Source organism: Rhinatrema bivittatum, chromosome 10 (assembly GCF_901001135.1).
Source record: "Rhinatrema bivittatum chromosome 10, aRhiBiv1.1, whole genome shotgun sequence".
NCBI classification, from domain to species: domain Eukaryota; kingdom Metazoa; phylum Chordata; class Amphibia; order Gymnophiona; family Rhinatrematidae; genus Rhinatrema; species Rhinatrema bivittatum.
In genome coordinates, this window is record NC_042624.1 from 92,914,665 (window position 1) to 92,940,740 (window position 26,076).

General features: G+C 39.6%; 1 protein-coding gene across 2 annotated transcripts in view; it reads left to right on the plus strand.

Moving 5' to 3' along the window:
* Positions 1-26,076, plus strand: part of PIGK (phosphatidylinositol glycan anchor biosynthesis class K) — a 224,907-nt gene that overhangs the window by 80,263 nt on the left and 118,568 nt on the right. For both annotated transcript variants that reach the window (XM_029618432.1, XM_029618431.1), the window contains exon 9: positions 3,474-3,646. In XM_029618432.1, the coding sequence (XP_029474292.1) occupies positions 3,474-3,646 (173 nt within the window). The remainder of the gene's footprint in view (positions 1-3,473; positions 3,647-26,076) is intronic.

A 26,076-nucleotide genomic window follows, 5' to 3' on the forward strand; every position in this document is an offset into this window, starting at 1 on the left:
ATGTGAGCTTCAGCGGCTGCCCCAGGCAGCAGAGAGCTCCCAAGCCCCATCCGATGTTTGTCAACTCCCGGGATGGGGTTTTGACTGGATTGGAGGGAGCATAAACCAATTGCCTGTACCTGAAATGCTGGATACCCCAGTCAGGGGCAGGCTGCTATCCTCGGCTCAGGGGGTTCTGTCCATCGTCTGGCAGGGGTACCAATTAAATCTATTTTGTGTCCCGTCAAATTGCCTCCCATATGCCCATTTTGGGGGCTGGTAGCACATCAGTAAGTACTACTTGCGGAGCTGTCCACCCTCTTAACAGCCAGGGTGGTCAAGCCTGTTCCACCAAGGCAGAGAGGGCAGGGATTGTACTCCAGATATTTCTTGATTCCAAAGAGAACAGGAGGACAGAGTCAATCCTAGACTTAAGGGCTTTGAACAAGTTCCTAAAAAAAAGTTCAAGATGGTTTTGCTGGATACCTTGAGCCCCCTTCTGCAAAGCGGAGCCTGGCTATGCTCCCTTGATTTAAAGGATGTGTAAACACATGTCGAGTCTTCTCAAGTTACAGGAAGTATCTCTAATTTGTGGTGGGGAAACAGCACTTCCACTACAGAGTGTTGCCGTTTCTACTAACGTCAGCCCCACGTGTCTTCACAAAATGCCTGACCATGGTGGCGGCGCACCTCCTTAGGCTAGGAGTACATATCTTCCCCTATCTGGACAGTTGGCTGGTCAGGAGCACATCTCAGGCAGGGGCCATTCGGTCCATGAGTTTGACCATCCGGGTGTTGGAGTCATTGGGATTAGTCATCAACTATACAAAGTCCCATCTCAGTCCATCACCTTAATTAGACTTTATAGGAGCCCTATTAAACACGGCTCAGGCAAAAGCCTTCCTGCCTTGTTCATGGGTTGCCACCCTGGTGTCCATTGCGGCAGAGATCCAGGGGAACCAGCAGGTGTAAGCGCAGCACATGTTGAGGTTGTTGGGCCACATGGCCGCAACCGTCCATGTCAGTTCTTTGGCACATTTACACATGCGCAGATCCCAATAGACCCTGAAGTCGCAGTGGTGCTGTGCCACGCAGAGCATCCGGGCTCGCATCCGAGTCATCCATCTCTCCAGGACTCTTTGTCTTGGTGGCAGTTACTCTCCAATCTGGAACAGGGGATCTCTTTCTGGAGGAGTCCTACACAAATTGTCTTAACCATGGATGTCCTGATCCAAACAGACAACCAGGTAGCGATGTGGTATGTCAACCAGCAGGGAGTATGGGATCATACCTCCTGTGTCAAGAAGTGGTTCAGATTTGGTCATGGGCCCTGTCCCATGGGATGGTGCTCCGGGCAACATATCTGGCAGGTACTAAGAGCGTGGTAGCAGAGGGACTGAGTTGTGCTTTCAGACCCCATGAATGGTCCCTGAATCAGGAGGAGGCAAGTGGATTTTCTGCCTCTGAGGGAGCCCAGACATATATCTGTTCACATGCCCCTGGAACAGAAAGGTAACTCAGTTCTGTTCCCTGTACAGGACAGATGGCAAACTAGCCTTGGATGCCCTTGCCCGTCATAGGGGTAAGAGTCTTCTGAGTGTGTATCATCCAATTCCTTTGCTGGCGAAGACTCTTGAAGCTTTGTGAGGACAGAGGGACTATGATCCTCATAGCCCCTCATTGGCTGAGACAAGTATGGTTTCCAGTCTTACAGGCGTTATCCATTCAGAAACTGAGCAGTCTGGGGATTTCCCCAGATCTCATCATGCAGGATTGGGGGAGGTTTCGGCATCCCAACCTCCAGGCCCTGTTGCTCACAGTCTGGATGTTGAGAGGTTAATCCTGCAACCACTCAATCTTTCAGAGGATGTGGCTTGGGTCCTAGTGGCTTCTAGAAAGCCTTCCACTAGAAGGTCCTGCGTACTGAAGTGGAGGAGGTTTTCCGTGTGGTGTGAGCAGAAGGCTCTAGATCCATTTTCCTGCTCCACACAAAAACTGCTTGATTACCTTCCACATCTGTTGGAGGCTGGCTTGAAAACCAATTCTGTTAGGATCCATCTGAGTGCCCATCTGAATGCAATTGGCACATACCACCATGGTGTAGATGGTATGCCCATCTCTGTACAGCCTATATTTGTATATTTTATGCGGGATCTGCTTCAGTTGAAGCCTCCCCTAAGGCCTCCCACTGTGTCTTCGGACCTCAAAGTGGTACTAGCTCAGCTAATGAAAGCTCCTTTTGAGCCGCTGTGCACCTGTGACCTGAACTACCTGACCTGGAAGTTCATATTTTTGTGGCAGTCACTTCAGCACGCAGGGTCAGCGAGCTCCGGGCCTTAGTGACTTATCCACCTTATACTAAATTTTATCATGACAGGGTGGTCTTGTGTATGTACCCTAAATTCCTGCCTAAGGTGGTGTCAGACTTCCATCTTAACCAGTGTATCATCTTGCCAACTTTCTTTCCCAAGCCTCATTTGCACCAAGGCGAATGAGCACTGCACAATTTGGACTGCAAGTGAACCATAGCCTTCTATCTGGGGTGGATAGAAGCCCATAGCATTCCACCCAACTTTTTCTTTCTTTTGATAAGTATAGGTTGGGAGTTGCCATTGCCAAACAGACATTATCCAGTTGGCTAGCAGATTGCATCTCCTTCTGTTATGCCCAGGCAGGACTGCATCTTGAGAGTCATGTCAAGGCTCGTTCTGTCAGAGACATGGCAATGTTGGTGGCCCACTTGTGAGCAGTTCCGTGGACAAGATCTGCAAGGCTGCGACGCGGAGTTCTCATCATACATTCTCATCTCACTATTGTCTGGATAGGGATGGCCAATGTGACAGTAGGTTCGGCCAGTCTGTCCTTCGGAATCTCTTTGAGGTGTAAAACCCAACGCTCCCTGCCTAGGTCCCATTGTTTGGGTTCAGGCTGTCTCCCCCTCTGTTTCCGTTATTGTTGTGCCTGTTGGCACCTAGTTGGTGTCTATTGGTCCCCCTTTTGTTTTGAGGAGTGGCCTGTAGCTAGGGATTCACCCATATATGAGCACTACCATCCTGCTTGTCCTTGGAGAAAGCAGAGTTGCTTACCTGTAACAGGTGTTCTCCAAGGATAGCAGGATGTTAGTCATCACAAAACCTGTCCGCTACCCCGCGGAGTTGGGTTCCTCCTATTTTTTATTTTTAATCATAATTCTATGTTATGAGACTTAAAGAAGGACCCCGCGTGGACGTGTGGTATAGGGCAGGCTGAGCATGCTCAGTATTCCAAGTCAAAGTTCTGAAAACCTTTAGAAGTTTTCTGTGCTGGGCTCCATCTGATGTCACCCATGTGTGTCATCAGATGGAGCCTGTTACAGGTAAGCAACTCGGCTTTCTTAATAATGCCTAGATAATCAGTGTGTCGATGTTCTATAAGATAAAGCTGAATATTTTTTATTCAAGAAAAGTAATTGTTTGAAAGCTATAAACATTTTAACCACCAGTATAATTAATTAGTTTCAGGTATGTCCAAAAAGTTTATGCGTTTCCACACCTGGACACCGGACTGATCTCTTTCAGAGAGATCCTCAACATGTTCTGATCACAGATTTCTTTGGAAGTGTACGCAAGTTGGAAATCACGATGGAGACCATCACTTTGAATCCTAGTTTAGGACAAGCGAAACCAAGGTAATGTGTGGGTCTGTGTGTGGATAACTTTATTAAATATTTTTCAAACATACCATTTAAGGATCAATAGAATGTATTTGAAAGAAATTCAGTGTCTCATTAAGAAAAATTAAAACCCCAAAAGAAAATCTATGCATTAATGCAGGAAACTAATTTCAAGAAAAGGTTCATGCAACCTTTCTCTCATAACTCATGTTAGAGATAAAGAACCAATGAAATAAGTATATACTGTATCATCCAGAAACTAAAAGCAGCTGAGATATGCCTATGTACCTCTAGTATAGCAAAATAACACAGACAGAGATATATCAAGGTGTCAAAGCCCACAGTCCAGATCACACCCATGCATGTTGTTATATCCTTTATAGGAAGTGATGAGAAGGTAAACTAGTAGCAGATGCCATTCCCTTCATTGGGGGATAGGATGTCTGCACACACATCCTCCACTGTCTCTGCTGACCCAAACCTTAATAACATTCTGAAAAGACCAGGAAACTATGATTCTCATAGCTTCCTTTTGTTCAAGACAGATATGGTTTTTGCTTTTACAGGATTTTTTACCTGCAGAAACTGAGCAAGTTGGGATCTTGCCCTGCCTTTGCCACTCAGAACAAGGGAACATTGCTCCATCCCAGTATCCTGTCTCTGGTTCTCACAGTGTGGATGTGGAGGGAGTTATGATAAGATTCCTTTGTCTGTCTGAAAAGATATCTGAAGTCATCCTTGTTTTTTCTGAGCAAGTACATGTGAAGGTCTTAGAGGTTTAAATGGAGGATGTTTACAGTCTAGTGTGATTATAAGACCCTAGATAGATTATTTTGGCCAACAGAAAAGATGCTTGAAGGTCTTTTGCATCTTTCACATTCTGACCTTAAAGCCAGCTCTATCCGGGTTTACCTGAGTGTAGATGGTACAAACTTGTGAGGGCTGAGAGGAAAGAAATAGGTCAGATCTTTGAGTTAGGGAACTTAAATCCAATTTTTTTTAATTATGTTTAAAGGAACGAAAGGATCTTAAATAAGTGGATACATTAGTTCAAGAGTGGTATAGGCTATTGAGAGCAGCCTACAATAAGTTCTGTTCAGTAAAAGAGATTAGTGTAAAATGTAATTGTAGAAAAGCTCCTTGGTTTACGCAAGGATTTAGGGATCATGAGTAGGCAAGTAAGAAGGGCGGAAAGAATTTGGAGGAAAAAGAAGGTTAAAGTTAGTAAAGATCAATATGGTTTATTGCTAAAAATTTATTTTTTTTAACGGGAGACTAAAAAAAAAAAACCCCAAAAATATTTTGTGACAAAACAAGTGAATATGGCCCTGAATCGTCCGTTGGAATTGTTTTCCATTTTTAAGAAGCTACTTAGAAACCAGGTGATTATGGGAAAATATTGCCCAGTTGTAAAGAATTTTCTAACTACTTTCAGGATAAGGTGGATAGAATCTATATCCAGTTTAGTGATATTGGAACTTCGTCTTAGATTCTGGAGATAGAGGGAAGTACTTGATGTATCGTTCAGGAAATCACACTGGTGGACTATAAATTTCTGCAAACAAATAAATCATGTATTGAGAGGATAAAATCAACATATTCCAGACTAGACTCTTGCCCATTTGCCTGTATTAAAGGCCTGAGCGAAATAACTTATGAGGCGAGACAGTGGATGTTTAACAGATCTCTGCTGGAGGGAGAAATCCCTGCTCAATTGAAACTGGTTACTGTTTGGTCAGTCCAAAAAAATCCACATCTATCACTAGACACAGTTTTGAACTACAGCCCCATATCGAACTTCCCAGTGATAGGGAAGGCTTTAGAAAAAGTGTCGTCGTCCAACCAAATGATTTTCGTGATGAATATTCTGTGTTGGCATCTGAACAATCTGGTTTCAGAAAGAACCATGAAACGGAGACCCTCCTGCTATCTCTACTAGACATGCTTCTTGGTGAGTTAGACTGATGCCGTTTGGGAATTTTGGTACAATTGGATATAGCATCTGCATTTGATACTTTAAATTATGCGAAGTTTATAGCAAGACTAGCAGAGATAGGAATAAGAGGGGGGTCATCCTCCAGTGGTTTAAATCATTCCTGCAGGAAAGGAGATGATGTGTGGAAATTAAGGGAAAACATTCTATATGGAGGTCTGTTTTACATGAGGTCCCACAGAGATCCTATTGGTCTCCAGTATTATTCAATATTTATTTGCAGCCATTGTACATAGTTTTTAATTCTTTGGGGCTAAAGTATTTAATGTAAGCAGATGACAATCAGTTTTTTATCCTTTGTGAAAAAAATGACATCTTCCCAGAAGTAATATTTCAGTCCCATATGAGTACATTTAATGATTGGTTATCCATTGATTTAGTGTTGAATATGGCAAAATCACCCTTTTACGGGTTGGATGAAGTTTAGAGCAGGAAGCATTACAATTTTTGGATTATGATGGGGTACATATTCCACTCTCTGTTTTAAAGCACGAAATTTGGGCATAATGTTGGAATCAAGTTTAACAATGAAGCCACCTGTTTCCTTAAGGTGGGGTCCTATAAATTGAGAATGCTAAGGGTTCTCTACAGAGATATTTAGATCCATATTACAGGCCATGTTATTTGGCTAATTTGATTACTGCAATGGGTTATATGTTGGACTACCTCAGTCCCATATAAGAGTCCTGCAGATTTTACAACGTGCAGTAGCACAGGTTCTTTTAGCAATAGAGAATGCAGAACATATAACTCTAGTAATAAAAGAATTGCACTGGCTTCCAATAAAATTGAGATGGTTTAAAATTCTTGTAATGGTTCACAAACTATTGTTTGTGGATAAGCCTTGTGCTTTAAGGAAGAGATAGAAAAATATGTGCTGCCCAGGGCATTGAGATCACAGGATACAGGATTGCTGATTGTTCCTCCAATAAGGAATTACAGATTGCATGTAATGTGCTTTCGGGCGTTTTCCTGTGTGGCCCCCATTTTAGAGAATGCTATTCTAATACAGTTACAGAGGGAACCTGATATTAGGGTTTTTAGGAAGAAATTAAAGGCACTATTTTTAAGGATGCTTTTATGTAATTTAATTTTGTTGTATTTTATTGTTTTTGTACATTGTGGTATGTGGTGTTGTGATTTTATGAGTGTTTTATTATAACCCGTGCTGGACATGACCTGGAAAATATGGGCAAAAAAAGCTGTTAAATAAATGTGGAAGAAACCTCCATTTCGCTATGATTTCTAATTGTTAGATTTATGCAGGGCTTGCTTCAGTTGAAGCTTCCCATTGAGTCTGCTGTAGCATGGGATCTAATCCGGCTGATGAAAGCTCTTTTGAGTCTGAGAGCTTAAGTATCTAATTTGGACGGTTGTGATTTGGTGGCACTCACGTCGGCGCACTGAGTCAGTGAGCTCCTGGTTGTAATGCCTTGTCTACTTTGTATCAGATTTCATCTTAGTGGGGTGGTGCTCCATATGCATCTCAGTTTCCTGCCTAAGAAAAGAGTCTGATTTCCAGCTTATCCAGTAAATTGTCTTTCCACCATTTTTTCTCAGGCCCAGCCCTTCCAAGAAGCCCAGCACTTTGAGCGCATACCGGCCTTTACGCTCGTGGCTGGGCCTCTTGGAAAATTCACCCGGCGCGCACAAGGCCCGGCCACGTGTGTACGGTCTGGATTTTATGCGCACCGGGCATTTAAAATCTGCCCGATTTAGGTATAGCTGCTTATTTGCTAAGCATACAAAGTATTTATATTTATTCCTGTTATATTTTGGGTCAGTAGTTTCATAGCTCCCAGATCAATGACATGTATCAGCAAAAGCATTATCCATAGAGGATGGTCATGGTATTTAATGAGGGTACTGTCATCATTTAATACGTTTTAGAGGAGTTCAATACATAGAGCTAATAGAGCTCCACAAATGAAAAAAAGCAATGTTGGGATCTAAATGAGGGAAAAGAATGGTAAAAAGTGTCAGTGATTGAATGAGGGCTCCCTCTAGTGCTTATTCATAGAATCTTCACTTCCGTCTCAGTTTTTGAAGGAATAAAGAGCTTTATAGTGATAGTGATGGCACGGACCTGAGTTTGCTGGAATGTGTCTGGGCAGGTTAGAGTAGTTCCATTTAGTTTGTCGACCTGTCACATTGCCCAAATATTTGATATGCTTGGAAGAGACAATGCATAAACATGTATTAAATTGGCATCCTGTATATATTCATAGTCTTGGCTTATGAATATAAAGGAGGTATGTGTGTGTGTGTGTGTAAATACACAATTACCGACTTTCCCCTTTATTGTGGGAAGACGGGCGGGACATAGGCCAGAAGTTTAAAGACTAAAGAATCAGTTCCTGTACTTTCTTCTTTTCTCTTTTCGGCCATCAAAAACTTTGAACTTTATTCAAGTGATGAATTATAAGTGATAGCTTATTATAGTATTGTTTGTGTATTACTTTAGAATATCGCAGGAAAGCATGTATGAATTTCTCAGACTACAAAGTCCAGCTGAGATAAATGGCACTTTCAATTTAGTCTTTGAATAAAAGATGTACTTTTATTTATTTATTTAGTTTTTGGGGACAATCATTGGCTCTAATATTTTGGCGTCAAACACATTTGTGCAAACAGGAAAGGCTGAAAACTATTTCAGTGTATCTGATAAATTCTTATTTATTAGAATTTTCTTGAAAAGAACAAGTTGAAACATTGAGGTTGTCTGTAAGTTAGACCACAAGATGGCAGTGGTTGTAAACAAACTAAGAATATTGTATTTTTCAAGGTATTGCACAGCACAAAGTCCATTCTTTAATACCAAGCAATATCGGTGTACTTTATTTATTGATTCTTTCTGGGAAGGCAAGATCAACTGTGTAGAGAGTGTGGCCAGACTTGCCAACTTTAGATCTTGTCCACAGTGGAAGGCAGGACCTATTGGAGAAGGGAAAACGGTAGGAGAGCCATTTGATAATGATTATAATGCAGTCTAATTAGATATTGTCACTGGAGAGAGAATAAGAAAATAGATTTCAGTAGCATTTAAGTTTAAAAAGGGAGACCGATAAAATGGGGAAAGTAGTTTGAAGGAAACAAAAAAGAACCATGTCTGTATGAGACTGGGAGATTTGTGTAAAAATGGCATAAACCTTGCACTCTTTTAAATGTGCCACATACAATATCTTGCACATAAATAGCAGGACAGAGGACTAAAATGAATGCTGTATCTGGAAAGTTAAGTAAAACTTTATTATGTGTTTTAAGGCATTAATAAAGAAAGAAAAAAAAAAAGGGGAAGAACATTGAAACACTTTAAAAGTCATGTTTTTATTTTTTGCACTGAGCACAAGAAATGACATGAATGTCATGGACCTATGATTATATTGCTGGATCTCCATAAAAAGTATTGAGTGGATAATTCAAATGTCTGACAGTCCTCCCACTATTTAAGATAATGCATATGGCACAATTAGGAAAAATTATTTAAATTCTCTTGGAAGTTGGGTCTTTTCTCCTCTTCTGTTTTTATTAATTAGTAAATTGTTTTGAAAAAAAAATACCATATTGGAAGTTCAAATAAAGCTTATTCAACAAATTAAAGAGTGTCAAAAAAGGAGCAGACAGATGCCAGCATGGCTACATGGTACCAAGAAAGAGACTTTTAAAATCAGAAATACATTCTTTAAAAAATGGACCTATTGAGGAAAATAGGAGTTGAGCATAAGCACCGGCAATTTAGATGAAATAAGGCAGGTCAAGAAAAAAATGAGGAGAAACCTAAAAATAAAAATATTTTCAAGTACATTCAAAACAAGGGTAAAAGTCAGGGACGATGAAAGTCACTGCAGAAAAACTAAATGATTCTTTGTTTCAGACTTCACTGCATAGGATGTTGGGAAGATACCCACATTTTTAGGAGATGATTCAGAAGAACTGAAACTAATAATTGTCACTCTGGAACAGATAGTAGAGCAAATTGGTAAACTAAATGGTAGCAAATCACCAGAACCTCATGGTACTTGCCAAAGAGTTCTGAAGGGACTGAAATATGAAATTACAGATCTGCTACTAATAATCTGAAATCTGTCCATCTATCACTAAAATCTGCCGCTGTCCCTGAGGACTGGAAGGTAGCCACTGCTAATGCCAGTTTTAGAAAGGATTTCAGGAAATTACAGACCAATGAGCCTGATGTCAGTACCAGGTAAAATGGTGGAAGCCACTGTTAAGAATAACATTACTGTGCATGTACAATAGCATGGCATTCCCCTACCCCCTCCCTCTCAGCCCCCATTTGCCTTTAACTGTACATAAGTTCATATGTTTATTTACTTTTGATTATTTACTTTTGATTGTCTAAAAATCCAAATAGTTCAACCAAATTTTGTTATGCTCGTTGACCTTCTATAAAAATGTACTTTTCGTGTGTTATCTAGCCAACCTCTTATCATCGTTCATTGTAATTTCCTTTCACAGTTACCTGTAAACCGACATGATGTGTCCTACGAATGCCGGTATATAAAAAGCTTTAAATAAATAAATAAATAGAGTAACGGAGAAGAGGCAGTACTAGCGGTATACCTGGGCATTTTTTATTTTCATTTTGCTATTCGTTTCAGTGGCTTTTAGAACATTTTATTTGTTTTTTGTTTTTGCTTGGTTTATTTATTTGAAAGGAGCAGTAGCCTAGTGGTTAGAGCAGCAGGCTATAAATCAGGGAAGCCAGGGTTCAAATCCTTTTGCAGTAACTTGTGACCTTGGATTAGTCACTTAACTCTCCATTGACTCAGGTACAACCTTAAGGGTATATATATATATATATATATATATATAATTTTTGCGAGTTATAAGGTACAACATGCAAACAAAATGCTGTTTAGTGAGCAATATGGCCATATTGCACAATATTTTCCCTAAAAACCTGTGTCTTTTAAAATGAGGTGCTTTGCATGCAGTCTTTGTTCAAATACATGAAAAGCAGCTCATGCCTAGCTATTTCTATGCAGATGAATTAATGTGGCTTGCCAAAAGTAAAGCAAGCCGTCTTAATTCCTGTAAAGAAGTAGCACGCGTTTCCCTGGAGCATCGGGTCGTTAACGCACTGACTGGCCCTGACAATTAAAGGGCCAGCAGTGGCCCAAAACATTCCCCCCACCATGTAAAATTCCCCCTGGGGGTCTGGTAGGCCCCTTTCCAACTCCCTGCCACTTGCAGAGGTAGCCCAAAGGTATAAAAATAAAAATATATATATATATAGTTTTGTAAGTTATGCAGCGATGCTCAGCCCCTTCTTTTCAAATCTTCCCCTTGAAGCAAAGTCAGCCACTCTCCCGATCCAAACCCCTTCCTCCATCTTAGTCCATCCTCCAGATTCCCCCAAGACATTTCAAAAGTGCCCTGTTGTTTAGTCGGGCCCAGAGTGCCCCCTAAGCTCTTGGCTGATCAAAGCATTTTTCCCTTTTCCCTGCAATACTTTTCAGAAAAAATATTGCGAGGAGCCGCCATGACATTTTTCCTGGAAGGGGAAAAATACTATGGGAACGCCCCTCATGGGATATGTCCCCTCCCACAATAAAATATGGTGGCTTAGTAAATGACCCCCTAGATTGTGTGCCTTCTGAGGACAGGGAAATAACTACAGTACCTGAATGTAATCTGCTTTGAAGTGCCTGACAGGTGAAATCTAAAGCAAATAAAATTAAATTTAAAAAAACCCAAAAAAATAAATCCACACACCTTCCTCCGGGCCTTTTCCCAAAGCCTCCAACATTCCCTGGACTCTTTTACCCCATGAAATCTGCAAAATCTGTTTAAATCTTAATGGGACAGGAGTGATACCTGGTCACTCCTGTCCACTGCTATTTCACATGGCGCCAGCTTACTGAGGCCGATACCATTATTACTTTCTTGTAAACAAAGTTGCACCAGTGCATTTTGTGTAGAATAAAAATAATAATTATTTTTTTTTAGGTTTGTATTCCACCACTTGCAAAGGTATAGTTCAGGGCAGGTCACATGCTTAACATTCATAATGGTGCTGGCCTCTGTCTGCTAGTACCATTTGATATAGAGGCCGTGGCAAGGCGACCTGGAATCATTCTTGTCCTGTGAAGATTTAAATGAATTTTATAGATTTCCTGGGGTAAGAGGGTTCAGGGAAGCTGGTGAGCAAGGGGGAAAGGCACGGGAGGGTCAGTTTTCCCAATGGAGCAATCTGAATTGTGGCGTGGAATAGGCTTATAAAATCATGAATGGCATGGAACAAGACGGAGAGATATATTATTAGTCAGTCAGACTTGTGGAATCATTATCTCTTACTTCTGAGAGAGTAAGCGATAAGAAATTGGCTGCCCTATTAAGGTCTTCTGGGTATTTCCTGTTGCCCCCAATTGTCCATTATCAAGGACAGGATGCTGGGCTCAGTGGTCATTGGTCTGACCCAGAATGGCACTTTATGTTCTTATGCCTGCCTCATATGAAATTAACCTTGAAAATTATGCTTTCTCTCTGGACTGAATCCTGAAAGTTGTAAAACTAGACCTTTACTATAGGAATACTCAGAAAATCTATTCTGAGCTGCGTCAGAGCAATCTGAATTTAGTGCTGAATCACATCGGCTCACATTTCAAAACCAGAATGCTTATACATCAGGGAGGATGATGGATTAAAGAAGAGAAGGAGGGGTGAAAATACTGTTTTGTTTTCTAATCTTTCTGCGTTCTCAGATACTTTATATAGCATGCTTATGGTGGTATTTCAGTAGTGATTGTCTAAATACAAGATTGTATTCTATAAAATCTATGAGATTTTTCCTTAATCATGTGAAAGAGATGACCTACTTTTTACCAAATTCAGAGTGCATTAAATTAGGCAATGTGTAAAACATAACTTTATATCCTAAATATTAATTCTGATAAAAGTTCAACTGTAAAGAGAAGTACTTTAGGTGATTAGAAGGAACAATTGTTTTCACAATCTTTTGTTGCCTTGGTAGTCCAGAAGGTTAAGTCTCAATGCCCTTTAATATAAAGTTACCAAAATATAGATAGTATGGGGGTAGTTTTCAGTATCCTGTCTAGTTGCCAGATATCTGTGCACTTTTGTATGTGTGTACCTTGTAGCTAATTTTAAAGAAAAATTACCCAGGTTGTTTCTCTTTGAAAATTAGCAGGTATGATGTATGGCATACAAAGGGGCATTCTTCCATTGCACCTTCTATTTGTGCAGTCAGCCATCTGGGGATAAAACAGCCCATTGACATTTGAAAGTGCAAATATATATGTACTGTTTATCCCCAGGCTAAACTCTCCCACATGAACATCTCTTTTAACACACCTAAGAGTAGATGTGCTATAGAAACCCATCTATACTTTTAACTCGATAGAGAAGAGTGGACTGGCTAATTTGCCTGAGTAAATCACAGTATTTCCAGGTACAGCGCTAAGAAAACGTTTGTGAGCCCCTAGGATGATCTGTGTTTTAGCACAATTTATACTCAAAACATGATTAGATTCTAATCTAAACCCCAATAAGATAAATCCAATGAATAAACAACTCAGACAAAAAGGATATATTTTGATTTTTTATTCAACAAAAAGATTCAAGAATAAGTATCTTTTTGTGAAAAATGTGAACCCTTCATTCAGTAACTAATGGTCCCTTCATGAGAAGCAATAACTTCAACTAAACATTTCTGTAATTGTTTATCACTCACTTTGCCCTTGTTAAATTTTGGCCCATTCTTACATACAAAACTGTTTCAGCATTTTGACATATGAGGGCTTCCTTGCATGAACACCTTACTTCAGGTCTTGCACAACATTTCAATAGGGATTAGGTCAGAACTTGGATATGGCCAATCCAAAGCAGCAAATTCTGTCTTCTTAAGCTATTCTGTAGTAATTTCTTTGAACGCTTAGTGCTATTGTCTTGCTACATGACCTAAACTTCAACTCATGGATGGATAACCTGACCCTTTCCTCCTGAAGTTTGTAATGCAAAGTGGAATTCATGGTTCCATCAATGATGGTAAGCCAGCCAGGTCCTGATGCAACATAGCAGCTCCACATCATGTCAGCTGTACCACCATGCTGGAAAAGATGCATGAGATTCTTTGGAAGGCAATGTTTAGTTTTTGCCATACAAAACATTTTGTTATGTCTGAAAGTTCCGTTTTTGATTCATCTGTTCAGAGAACGTTATTCCAGAAGTGTTGTGGGTTAACTAGATTTCTTTGGTGAACCTGAGGTGGGCAGCAGTGTTCTGTTTTTTTTTGTTTTCTAAGAGATCAGTGATTTCTTCCTAGCTATCCTAACACTGTTCCCATTTAGTTTTTTTTTCTGATGATTGATGTAAAAACCCTTACATCAACTGCAGTGAGAGAGGCTACAGATGTTAAGATGTTAGTCTGGGGTTCTTTATGATTTTATGGATGATCTTCTAGTTTGCTCATGGGGTGATCTTGGCAGGATGACTGCTGCTGAGAAGAGTCACTGTAGTGTTCAACGTTTTGCCATTTATAGATTATCCATATGACAGTGGATGGATGGATGGAGCCTCATATGTTTAGAAATTGTCTTGTAACACTGTCCAGATAGATTAACATCAATTACTCTCATTTGTAGGTCCTCTGAAGTTTTTTTGATCAAGGCTTGAGTTCCCACCATTGTTTATTGTAAAGACCAAACTCATAACTGTTTAAACCTTTATATAGGATGGAATGGCCAAATTCGTTCATGTAGATTGCAGTTTGATTTTTTTGTTACCCAGTTATGTAAGCACACAATTAATTAGTCAATTCTTTAAGGAACCCTGGGGGTTCATTTACTCTTTCACACACACTTATGTGTATTAGTCTTATTGGTCCTACAATGAACATTAAACATGGAATTGTTTAGTTTATACCCTTTTTATTGTATAGGAAAAGACTGGTTTCAATGAAACAAGGGTATCATGGTAAGAACCTGTATTTCTCATTATTAAACCCGGGGTTCACATTTTGTCAGTATTCTAAATAACTTTCAGAATTGTTCCTGTATATGGGACAATTTTGAAAATACACAGGACCTCAGGAACAAAAAGTACCAAAGGACTTTGCACCTACTTTCCCACAGGTGCAAGATACATGCCAGAATTTCAAAATGAAATCCCTGAGTGTGTTTTCCCTGCCTGAGCCATACACCTTTTTGAAATAGCCAAAAGTGCAGGTGTTATGAAACAATGTACATACTTTTAGCCATATTGGAGGGACACCATTTTCAAACTGGACAATTTAGCCACATTAATCATTATTAACGCTGCTAGATGCCTTTGGCAATTGTTCTGGATATCTAGTCTTCCTAAATTTCCATTTTGTTTTCTAAGTACTGTGTTTTGATTTAAATATCTATTCATATGGGAGATGCTTAATGAAACTCCAAACTCTGTGTCGGCCAGCTGGATTGGTCAATGTTGAATTTCTGGCCAAATAGAGCACCATGTGTGGTTGAGTACATACAGTTAAGCCAAGCATTATTACCCATCGTGTCATATTACTGCTGCCAAAAGACTACAGTAATTTCTGTACCATTAAGCTGACAAGCAGTAGGTCTAGCATGTGGTTAGTGGCATAGCAAATAGTTTTCCCATGGCCAATAATGCTTGTGTTTACTGCAGATTTTAATCAGGTGTTGGATCAACATTCTGGAACAGAAATGGAAAAAGAACTACAAAAAGCAGGACAAGATTTCCATTTTAGTAGATGTATTCTTCCTACTCATAATAATGGAAGGGGTGCCCACTTTCCCCTTACCCTACTGTAGTTGTGTTTCATCTGAGTGTTATGCTGCTTTCAGACCTGGAGTAGCACGAGTACTGAATTGTCTATGAAGACTTTTCCTGTGTGGTAAATTCAGATAACCAATTTGCATAACTTTTGATTTTGGCCAAATTAGAGTAGCCTGACAGGTGTTCAAAAATTGCTGAAAAGTTTGTTTTTGTTAACAGACAGATGCACTTTGGGGTAGATTTTCAAAGGGTTATGCGCGTAACCCCCAAAAACCTACCCCTGCGCGCGCCGAGCTTATTTTGCATAGGCTCGGTGGCGTGCGCAAGCCACGGGACGTGCGTATGTCCCAGGGCTTTCAAAAATGGGCTGTCCGGGGGCGGTCCCGAGTCCTCTGGTACAGCGGCCAGAGGCAGGCGTAACTCAAAGAAATAAGGTGGGGGGGGGGGGGGGAATTTAGGTAGGGCTGGGGGTGCGTTAGATAGGGGAAGGTAGGGAAAGGTGGGGGGGAGTTAAAAAAAAAAAAAAAGTTCCCTCCAAGGCCGCTCCGATTTTGGAGCGGCCTTGGAGGGAACGGGAAAAGCCATCGGGACTCCCCTTGGGCTTGGCGCGCGCAAGGTGCACAAGTGTGTAGCCCCTTGCACGCGCCGACCCCAGATTTTATAACGTGTGCGGCAGCGCACGCATGTTATAAAATCGGGTGTACATTTGTGCGCGCCCCCTATACATAGCCATTTAAAACCAAAATTGACTAAAACATCAGGTCTACTCATGGTTTGTGCCATATAGGTTAACCAGTGTAAATCTGTTTTGGTTCAGGGAACCACTCCAGTATAACATATCTTCTTTCCGAGTCCTTTAAGAACTGTGGCCTAGATTTATCAAAATGCGGTAAGTACCGCATGCGATAGCAAAAGGGGCATGTTTTATGCTAATATAGTATTTATCGCATTTTGCGATAATTACCTGTGCGAAGAGCTAAGTTAGTGCACATTGCGATGAGAGAGAGAGAGAGAGAGAGAGACCATAATAGCATGTCCCGTAGATAGGTATTTGTATCCCTAGGATAGGCCCACCTAGAAACTCGAGGTGGGGATTAGGTAAGAGTGTAGGGGGTTAGGGGCCGCTTTCACATTCTACATGAGATGTACGAACAGAACAGTGGTCTCTTGTGAAGATTTGCTGGCCTTCGGAGTGAGGAAACTCACCCAAAGGTGAGATTTGGGCAAGGGTCTCTCAACCTAGCTTGATGGACTCACCTCGAGTTACTAGGTGGGCCTGTCCTAGGGATACAAATACCTATCTACGGGACATGCTATTATGGCCAGGCTCGCTCTCTCTCTCTCTCTCTCTCGGGCTCTGGAGCCTTCAAATCCTCTGAAATAAGCCATACGGGACACATCGCAAATGGAGATAAACCCTTTCCGCATGGTCACGGCTGCTATCGCACCGCCTAACGCATTTGAAAAAGGTGTAGCTAAAATCTGCGTTATGGCTGTGCGATACTCTTCGCAGGGAGCCTAACCCGGCCCACTCTCCGCCTCTACTCCTCCCATTTTTGGAATTTGCATCACACCATACGATATGGTGCGATCGCATGCGGTAAACACGTTTTCGCATGCGTTAAAGGCCTATCACATGCGAAAACGGAGCTTTTCGCATGCGATAAGCCCTTAACGCATGCAAAAACGCCTTACCGCATTTTGAAAAATGACCCCCTGTGTTTGGTAAGAGGGAGATTTTTGTTCACTAGAATACACACCCCCCTACTCCGTGAATTGTATGAGGAGTACAATATTTTGCCGACCCAGTCCTACTTTAATTTTTCATGTTATATATTTGTAAAAACACAAGGGCCAGCTAATAACTCGAGGTGAGGTTTTGGTGGTGATTTTGGGCCAGTTTGACATGCAGAGTGAGATGTACGAACAGCACAGTACACCTCAGTGAATATTTGATGTCATTTGGAGTGAGGAAAGTATCACAAAAATGAGATTTCTACATTGTTCTCTCGCTCTATCTTGATATAACTCTGTTATAGAGTCCATCAAGCTAGGGTGAGAGAACATTGTAGAAATCTCATCTTTGTCAGACTTTCCTACCTCCAAATGACGTCAAATCTTCAATGAGATTTGCTGTGCTGTTTGTACATCTCACACTGCATTTAAAACTGGCCCCAAAACGCAAAATCATCACCTCTAGTTATTAGCTGGCCCTCCTATAATGATATAAACAGTTGACTACTATGAAGGCCTCTCTCTGTCTTGTATTGCGTGGTGCAAATCTTTAACACACCCCGCAATACATTACCTATGCAAAGCGCTAACATAGTGTGTGGTGCAGTAATTATAGCATTTTGATGAATCTCGGGGTTAGTTAGTTAATATACACAAATTAAATCAAAACAGAACAACTTAAAAATGCACAATCAAGACCAACAGGCCGATACAGTACAGTGCACTCCGACGGAGCGCACTGTTAGCCGGCATTTGGACGCGCGTTTTGGACGCGCTAGCTTTACCCCTTATTCAGTAAGGGGTAATAGCGTGTCCAAAACGCACTAGCTTTACCCCTTATTCAGTAAAGGGGCCCTATTAGGTATTCTCGCGCGATTCAGAAAGCAAAATGTGCAGCCAAGCCACACATTTTACTTTCAGAAATTGGGTAGGCGCTAATTTCTCCGGGCACCGGGAAAGTGCACAGAAATGCAGTAAAAACTGCTTTTCTGTGCACCCTCCGACTTAATATCATGGCGATATTAAGTCGGAGGTCCCGAAAGTATAATAAAGTAAAAAAAAAAATAATAATTTTAAATGGGCCCGCGTCTGGCGGGTCGAAAACCAGACGCTCAATTTTGCCGGCGTCCGGTTTCCGAACCTGTAGCTGTCAGCGGGCTCGAGAACCGACGCCGGCAAAATTGAGTGTCGGCTGTCAAACCCGCTGACAGCCGCCGCTTTCGTCAAAAAAGAGGCGCTAGGGACGCGCTAGTGTCCCTAGCGCCTCTTTTTACCGCCGGGCCTAATTTAAATAAATTAAAATACTGAATTGCGTGCACAGATTTTACTGTATCGGCTCGCTAGTTAGTTAAAAATAAAAACAAAAGCAAAACACAAAACAGAACAACCGATTTATCTTTAAGTCCATATAAAATTATAGTAAATAAATAAGTATAATAACTTTTAAAAAGGAGGACTGTATCACATTTATATAAACAATAACATCACAGGGCACAGATAAAGATATTTTTAAAAGAATGTATATAAATAAATGAAATAATATTAGAAAAATTATTATATTAATAATAATATAAAAAATATATATGCCTGTTTTGAATTACCAATGTTTGTATTCATCAAATGTAGCGTATCTCCCAATGGCAAGTTGAATACATCTATAAATTGCAATCTGTATCCACGCTGATGATGATAAAGATGGAGCAACTTTAACACCTCAGTTATAAATACAAAATTGTTATGAATCATGATATGTACATTTGAGGCATTAGTTATATCCCTAGTCTATATTATTTTCCATATAATAGATTTCTGATTATCACCAATATATCTTTATAATTTACCCATACATGTAATATTAAAGGAGTGCATATAATTGACTATCAAAAGTTAAAGCTTCAAAGTAGTGAACTGCAGCTAGCCTTTAGAAAGCAATACATATTAAACGAGCATAAAAAACGTTTCAGAGCTAGTGCTATTGTTATATGACCGTTTAAAAAAACATTTCTTGTAGCTATAAGTGTGTTGGGGAAAAAAGGGATATAATAAAAAGAACAACCACCGACTGGCTCTAAAATGTATTGACATCAATAAAATATGATTCTAAGTTAGTTTGAGAGCAAAGGACTCTTACAGAGGTTATTGCTTATTGAAGAACGATAAGGGAAAATATGCAAGTATAGAAATGACTGCAGGGCTTTAACTCATTAATCTTAGATTGCTCGTCGGGATAAATAATAAGTAAACATTTGCCGGTGGCGTATAGGAACATTAAGAACACCAAAACCCAAAGTTACAAAGTTCGCTGCAGCTTGTATGTCACATAAATAATTTAAATTGCTCAGTAAATTAGCTAGTGCACAAAGCTTTTTTCAAATAAATCAATTAAATAAGTCATACATACAATTTTAGTGACATGCAATCTGTCAGATGGAGGGTCGATTTCCGGCAGGCCAGAGATTAAAGTACTCTTCTTGTGTAACTGCATGTAAATTCAATAACAAAAAATATATACCTGTAATTGCATATACCTCAAAAGCCTGAATGATTTACTACAACATAAAAAGAAAGCAAAAAGAAGAGTGTGCGATGCCAGAATGATCATACCTGCATCTATATGACATACTGTTTTGCACATCGAGATGATTGTCGATTACCGACCGGCGGCATATCAGAGTATTTAAAAACACAAAAAGGCACCAAAATTGCATCATTTCCCTTGAATTGTCCAATGCTTAGGTAGATTGACATGTCTTATGTCAATCTACCTAAGCATTGGACATGTCCAGCAGAAGGAGATACATAAACTGTGAATAAATGAATAATTTGAAATGAAAATAAATTCTATTGAAAATGAAAAGTCGAGGGGAAAATCTGCATAAATAAATAAAAAGGATTAAGAGTAGGATATAGCTATTTATATTAATATTAATTTTAGAAATATATTTTATTATGTTTACTAAAAAGGGGACAATAATTAATTAAAATAATTCTAAAAGTCTCTATATGATTAGATAATTAACAGGATGTAATTAAAATTCTGAAGTCTCTATATGATTAAAATTAAATATACTAATTATTGATAATTAGGAAATGTTTAAAATTTTTTAAAATTAACAACTTTGAGGTCTCTGTGTGATTAAAATTAAAAATATAATTGATAATTAACAGGCTAAAAAAATATAAATGTATGCATGCATTGCCATTCTTAATAATACAGCGGTAATATGTACATAAATTGGAAAATTATCAGGAAAATAATATTAATAAGTGCATCCTGGTATTCCATGATTATAAGAAAACAGAAAAATCAACTTACTGATTAAGGCCAGAAGGATTAGTATTAAATCTAAATATATAACATTGTTCTAATCTAAGGAATAAAATATCTAAATTGCTACCTCTCCAATTTAATAGTGGTTTATGTTTTACACAAAATCTATAATCATCAAAAGCATGGTTGGCTGAAATGGAATGTTCTACCATAGGTTTACCCTCAAGTCTCCTATTGATTGTGCTTCTATGTTCAATTATTCTTTTATTTAGCAGTCGAATGGTTTTGCCTATGTACCATCTGTCACAAGGATACCTTGCGGCATAAATTACACCACTACTTTTACAGTTGGTAAAACTTCTTAACTTAAAAGATTTTTCTTCACTGGATATATTAATGCTATCTGTCTTAAGACTGACTATGCAGACTGAGCATGAGCCAAAGGATGATATCCTGGTGGTTTGATATCGCTGTTTTTTTACTGTGGGAAATACCGATGGTACTAACATTTATTTATTTATTTAGAATTTTTATATACCGACATTCTTGAACAAAATATCAAATCACATCGGTTTAACATATCTTTTAAATTTTTCACAATTGTTAGCAATTAATAACTATCTATTCTCAAACATTGTATACTTTGTACTATTGTCCAGTGTTTTTTAAGCACCTTACAAATATCACTTTATTTGTTTGTGAATGTCAAAGAACAAATGACATTTTCAATATTTTCTCTCTTTTTAGGTTTCAACAAATCTTGTCTATTTTGTTCTAATGCATGTTTATAATCTATGTTAATATGTTTTTCTGGATAATTTTCTTTTTAAATCTCGATTTCATTTCAACTGATCTTTGTTTAAAAGTGTCATCTTTAGTGCATAATCTATGAAGTCTCAAGAACTGTGAATAGAGAAGGTTGTTTTTGAGGAGCTATAATAATTTAACAACTTGTTGGTATCTTTAGGCTTATGGTATATGTCAGTATAAAATCTTCTTCCACTAAATGTGATATGTATATCTAAAAATGAGAGAGATTCTTTTTCAAAGACCATGCTAAATTTTTTATTAGTGTCAAGATTATTTAACCATGTATAGAGTAGATTTAATTGATCAGCATTACCTTTCCATAATAAAAATATATTGTCGATATATCTGCGCCATAATTTAATATTGCTTAAGTAGTCATTATCTTGTAAAAATCTCTCTGAAAACTTGCCCCTAGATTCATCAAAATGCTATCATTTTCACATGGATAATGCCCATGATAAGAAAAAGGGCTGTGGATATGATCATTTTAGAATTACTACATCGCATTCTATCTTAGCACTTCACATAGGTAGTTTATCGCAACGTGTGTTAAAGTTTTCACACCCCGCGATGCTTATACTTCGCTACTCATGTTTCTGGGGGGGGGGGGGGGGAAGGGAGAGAAATAGACTCTTTATAAGGCCTTCATAGTAGTCAACTATTTATATCACTATAGGAGGGCCAGCTAGTAACTCAAGGTGAGGTTTTGGTGGTGATGTAGGGTTTTAGGGCCAGTTTTACATACAGAGTGAGACGTACGAACAGCACAGAACACCTCAGTGAAGATTTGACGTCATTTGGAGTGAGGAAAGTCACACAAATATGAGATTTCTTCAATGTTCTCTCACCCTAGCTTGATAGTACCCTGGTAACACCATAATGCACTTTGATGAATGACCCTGTTGGCTATATAGAGATTGGCTATGGACCGTACCATAGCCGCTCCCATATCTACACCTTTGGATAGTAAAAAATAATCTTCAAATTTGAAAACGTTTTCTGTCAAAGTTCTTGCTAACTCCTTGATGGAGTATGTTGGTACACGATTGTGCGATGTTCTTGAATGCAGAAGTTCTTCAATAATCAATAATGCTTTAGTTTGTGATATATTAGTATATAACGAGTCTGTCTAAACAAACAAGTAAAATATCGTTATCAATGATATATATAATCTTCTAGTGTGTAATAATATTTGCTGAATCTCTTATGTAATATGGAATCTTGGGGACTACTGGTCTGAGGAAACAGTAAAAATTCAGAGAGGTTCTAAAAGGGATCCAATAGCTGAAACGATGGGCCTGCCTGGTGGGGGGAAGTCAACAATTTATGTTATTTTGGCAATATATATATTGTAGGCATGATTGGATGCCATATAGTTAGGAAATTATTTCTTTGTCAGTCTGTCAAAAGGGAATCTATTTCTTGTTTGATTCTATTGGTTGGATCTTTACTTAATGGTGTATAAAAGTTAATGTTTGAAAGCTGTCTTCTGATTTCAGCTACATATTTATGGTGATCCATGATATCTGTAGTACCACATTTATCTGCTGGTTTAATTACAATCAATTTTCAAAGGCCTGCGTGTGTAAAAACCAGGGTTTGTGCGCATTTTGAAATGGGCCCAGCCATGCACATAAACCCCAGTACGCGCACAAGTGCTGGGCCTCTTCAAAGGGGTGGGCCGGGGGGCAGGGTCTGGGAGGAGTGGGGGGGGGGGGGGGGGCGGGCCTGGCAGAACCAATAAAAGACAAACTTGCAAGTTGAGATTCCTATGTTTCTAGATGTGCTTATCTCATTTTTTTTTTACCCAGATAGATGCATGCTTCCAAGAAAAGGCTCGAGAATGCAGATCCTCCCATTTAGCACATGCTTGACCCCTCAATTTCAGTGTCCTTTATTACCTCTGTCCCAGGAAACGACAACCTCAGCTTCCCACGAGAAACCCATGCAACTGGCTTATTCATGTCTCATGGAAGAAGAGAAACGCTGTTGCTGCTAACAAAGCCTCTCCTCGTACTGAATGACTTTGAGTTATCAGGTCTGAGCCTGCCTCATCAGACTGGGAACCTTCAATGCCTAGGGTTGGCCTGGGAGATAACTCTAGGTTCCTCTGAAAAATCTCCCTTCTCCAGAATAGTTTTATCAGTCTGTCTTCTGACTGGATTGGGCTCGGTTCTTACTGAAGCTTTCCTTGACTCAGGTACAGTGGCAAACTTTATAGAAGAAAGTTTGATACAGTTATGCCATTCCCATGGAACGTGTATATCGACCCCCTTCTTATCTCCTCCAATTATGGGGAACTTCTGCCCGGGGCCAAAACCTTATCTCACTTGTCCCATCTCTGTTAGCTTGGGACTCGTATGTTTTGAGCAGTTAACTTTCCACATCCTGCAGACATCTATTCACTCGCTGACCTTAGACCTCCCATGATTGCAGCAACACTCACCAGTGATGAACTGGAGTACCAGAGACATTTAGCCATGGAATTCTTACTGTTTTGAACATTGTCTCAGGGCATTTGAATTGCCACCGGTGCTTGCTCTCTCGGATCTGGACACTATTCCCGGTCTACCTCGGGCCTAGGCTGCTTTTGAGGATATGTTTAAGAAACAAGTGGAAAGTCTACCCATGCATAGACCCTACAATTTTCCCATTGATCTTCTGCCCGGGAAGTCACCACCGAGGGGTAGGGTCTACCCACCATTGGTGCCTGAGACTCCAGGCATATATCAAAGAAATATATCAAAGAAAATTTGGAATGTGGATTCATCAGCTCTTCCTGCGGGGGCAGAATTCTTTTTCATCAGGAAAAAAGATGGTTCTCTCCAATCGTGTATTGATTACAGGGGACTGAACTCCATTACTATCAAGAACAAATATCCATTACCACTTATCACCAAGCTATTTGACTGACTCCAGGGAGCCAAAACCTTTTCCAAACTGGACCTTCGGGAGACCTATAATCTAATAAGAATTCAGCAAGGGGATGCATGAAAATCTGCATTTACTACCAGAGGTAGACATTATGAATATTTGGTCATGCTTTTCAGAGTCTCTAATGCTCCCACAGTTTTTCAGACTTGTAAATTAAATTTTCCAAAATCTCTTGCAAATCTGTGTTTTGGTTTATCTGGATGATATCCTCATCTTCTCACCAAATCACACACAACAAATTGTCCTTCAATGGCTCTGGGAGAACAAGTTATATGCAAAGTTGGAGAAATGTTCTTTTGAACAATCTGAACTTCCCTTTTTGGACTATATTATTTCAGCACAAGGGTTGAAGATGGACCCGTCTAAATTATCCGCCATTAGAGATAGGCCTTGTCCTATGAGATTTAAGGCCCTACAATGTTGTAGGGCCTTAAGTCCCACAGGGCTTTTTGAATTATTATTATTATTATCAATTTATTTTATTTATTTATTTGCAGTTTTTATCCCTAACCATTCTTCCTTGACTGCCCCCCTCATAGCACTTATTCATAAAGGAACACTCCTAAAGACTGGCCTGCTGAAGCCCTCCAGGTTTTTGAACAGCTCAAAGTGTCCTTCAAATCTGTGTCCGTTCTCCGTCACTCTGATGCAGAACAACCTTTTTATTTGGAAGTTGTCCCAGGCTGCATCTGATGGCAGACTTTGTCCATATTCAGTCTTTTACAAAAAATTCTCATCTGCCAAGAAAATCTATACTGTCAGGGATAGGGAACTTCTCGCCATCAAGCTCACACTCGAGGAATGGCAACATCTTTTGGAAGGGGCTAAACATTCATTCACAGTTACTAATGAACATAAGAACTTTCTCTACCTTCAAGAGTTCAGAAGGCTAAACCCCTGACAAGCAAGATGGTCATTATTATTTAATAGATTTGACTTCAACCTAGTCTTTCGACCTGCGATGAAAAATACTTGGGTGGATGCCCTATCATGTTCATTGACTGATCAGATGATATTACTGAACCTCAATATATCTTAATTTCAGTTAAACTCATCAAGGCTTCCTCCTTCACACTTCTTTTTGGAAAAAGAGTTGTCCCGTCATACTTGAGGGAAAAAGTACTCAAGTGGAGTCATGACTCCAGACTGAATGGGCATCAGGGTGTTAAGAAAACTATGGATTTGATTTATGAATAATACTGATGGTGACACATGGCTCAAGACATCTGGGCATATATAGAGTCATGTCCTAACTGCACCCATAACAAAACCTCCCATCAGCATCTTTAGGGACTTCTACAGCCCCTGCCTATCCTGGATAAACCTTGGATCCATATAGCTACTGACTTTATCACTGACCTTCCAGTATTTGAAGGGTGTTTGTTCATTTGGGGCATGGTGGACCATTTTTCCAGAATGGCACATTTTGTTCCCTTTCCCTCCTTGCCTTCAGCTGCCCTCTTGGCCTCTCACTTCTAAGAAATATTCTGGTTGCATGGATTACTGGAATATATTTTGAGTGATCGTGGGGTGCAATTCACATCCAAGTTCTGAAGAAGTCTCTGAAAAAGACTTAATGTCTCCCTCAACTTTTCCTCAGCAAATCATCCTCAAACAAATGGATTAACATAGAGAACCAATCCAAAACTGAAAGCTTTCTTCGAGCTTACATATCAGCACAACTATTACTGTGGGCAGAATTTTCGTATAACAATCAAGCTTGGGAGGCTTCCAGAAATTAAACCTTCTGCATTGTTCACAGAAGGCATCCAAAGGTGCCACTACTGATGCCTTTAATCATTGGGACTCCAGCAGCTGATTGGACTATGAAAAACTCACAGATGTTTGGGAGAGAAACCATCAACTTCTGTACAAAATGGCTAAAGATTTCAAGAAACAAGCCGACAGGAAAAGGCCTTCACTTTCTCCTGGGACTCT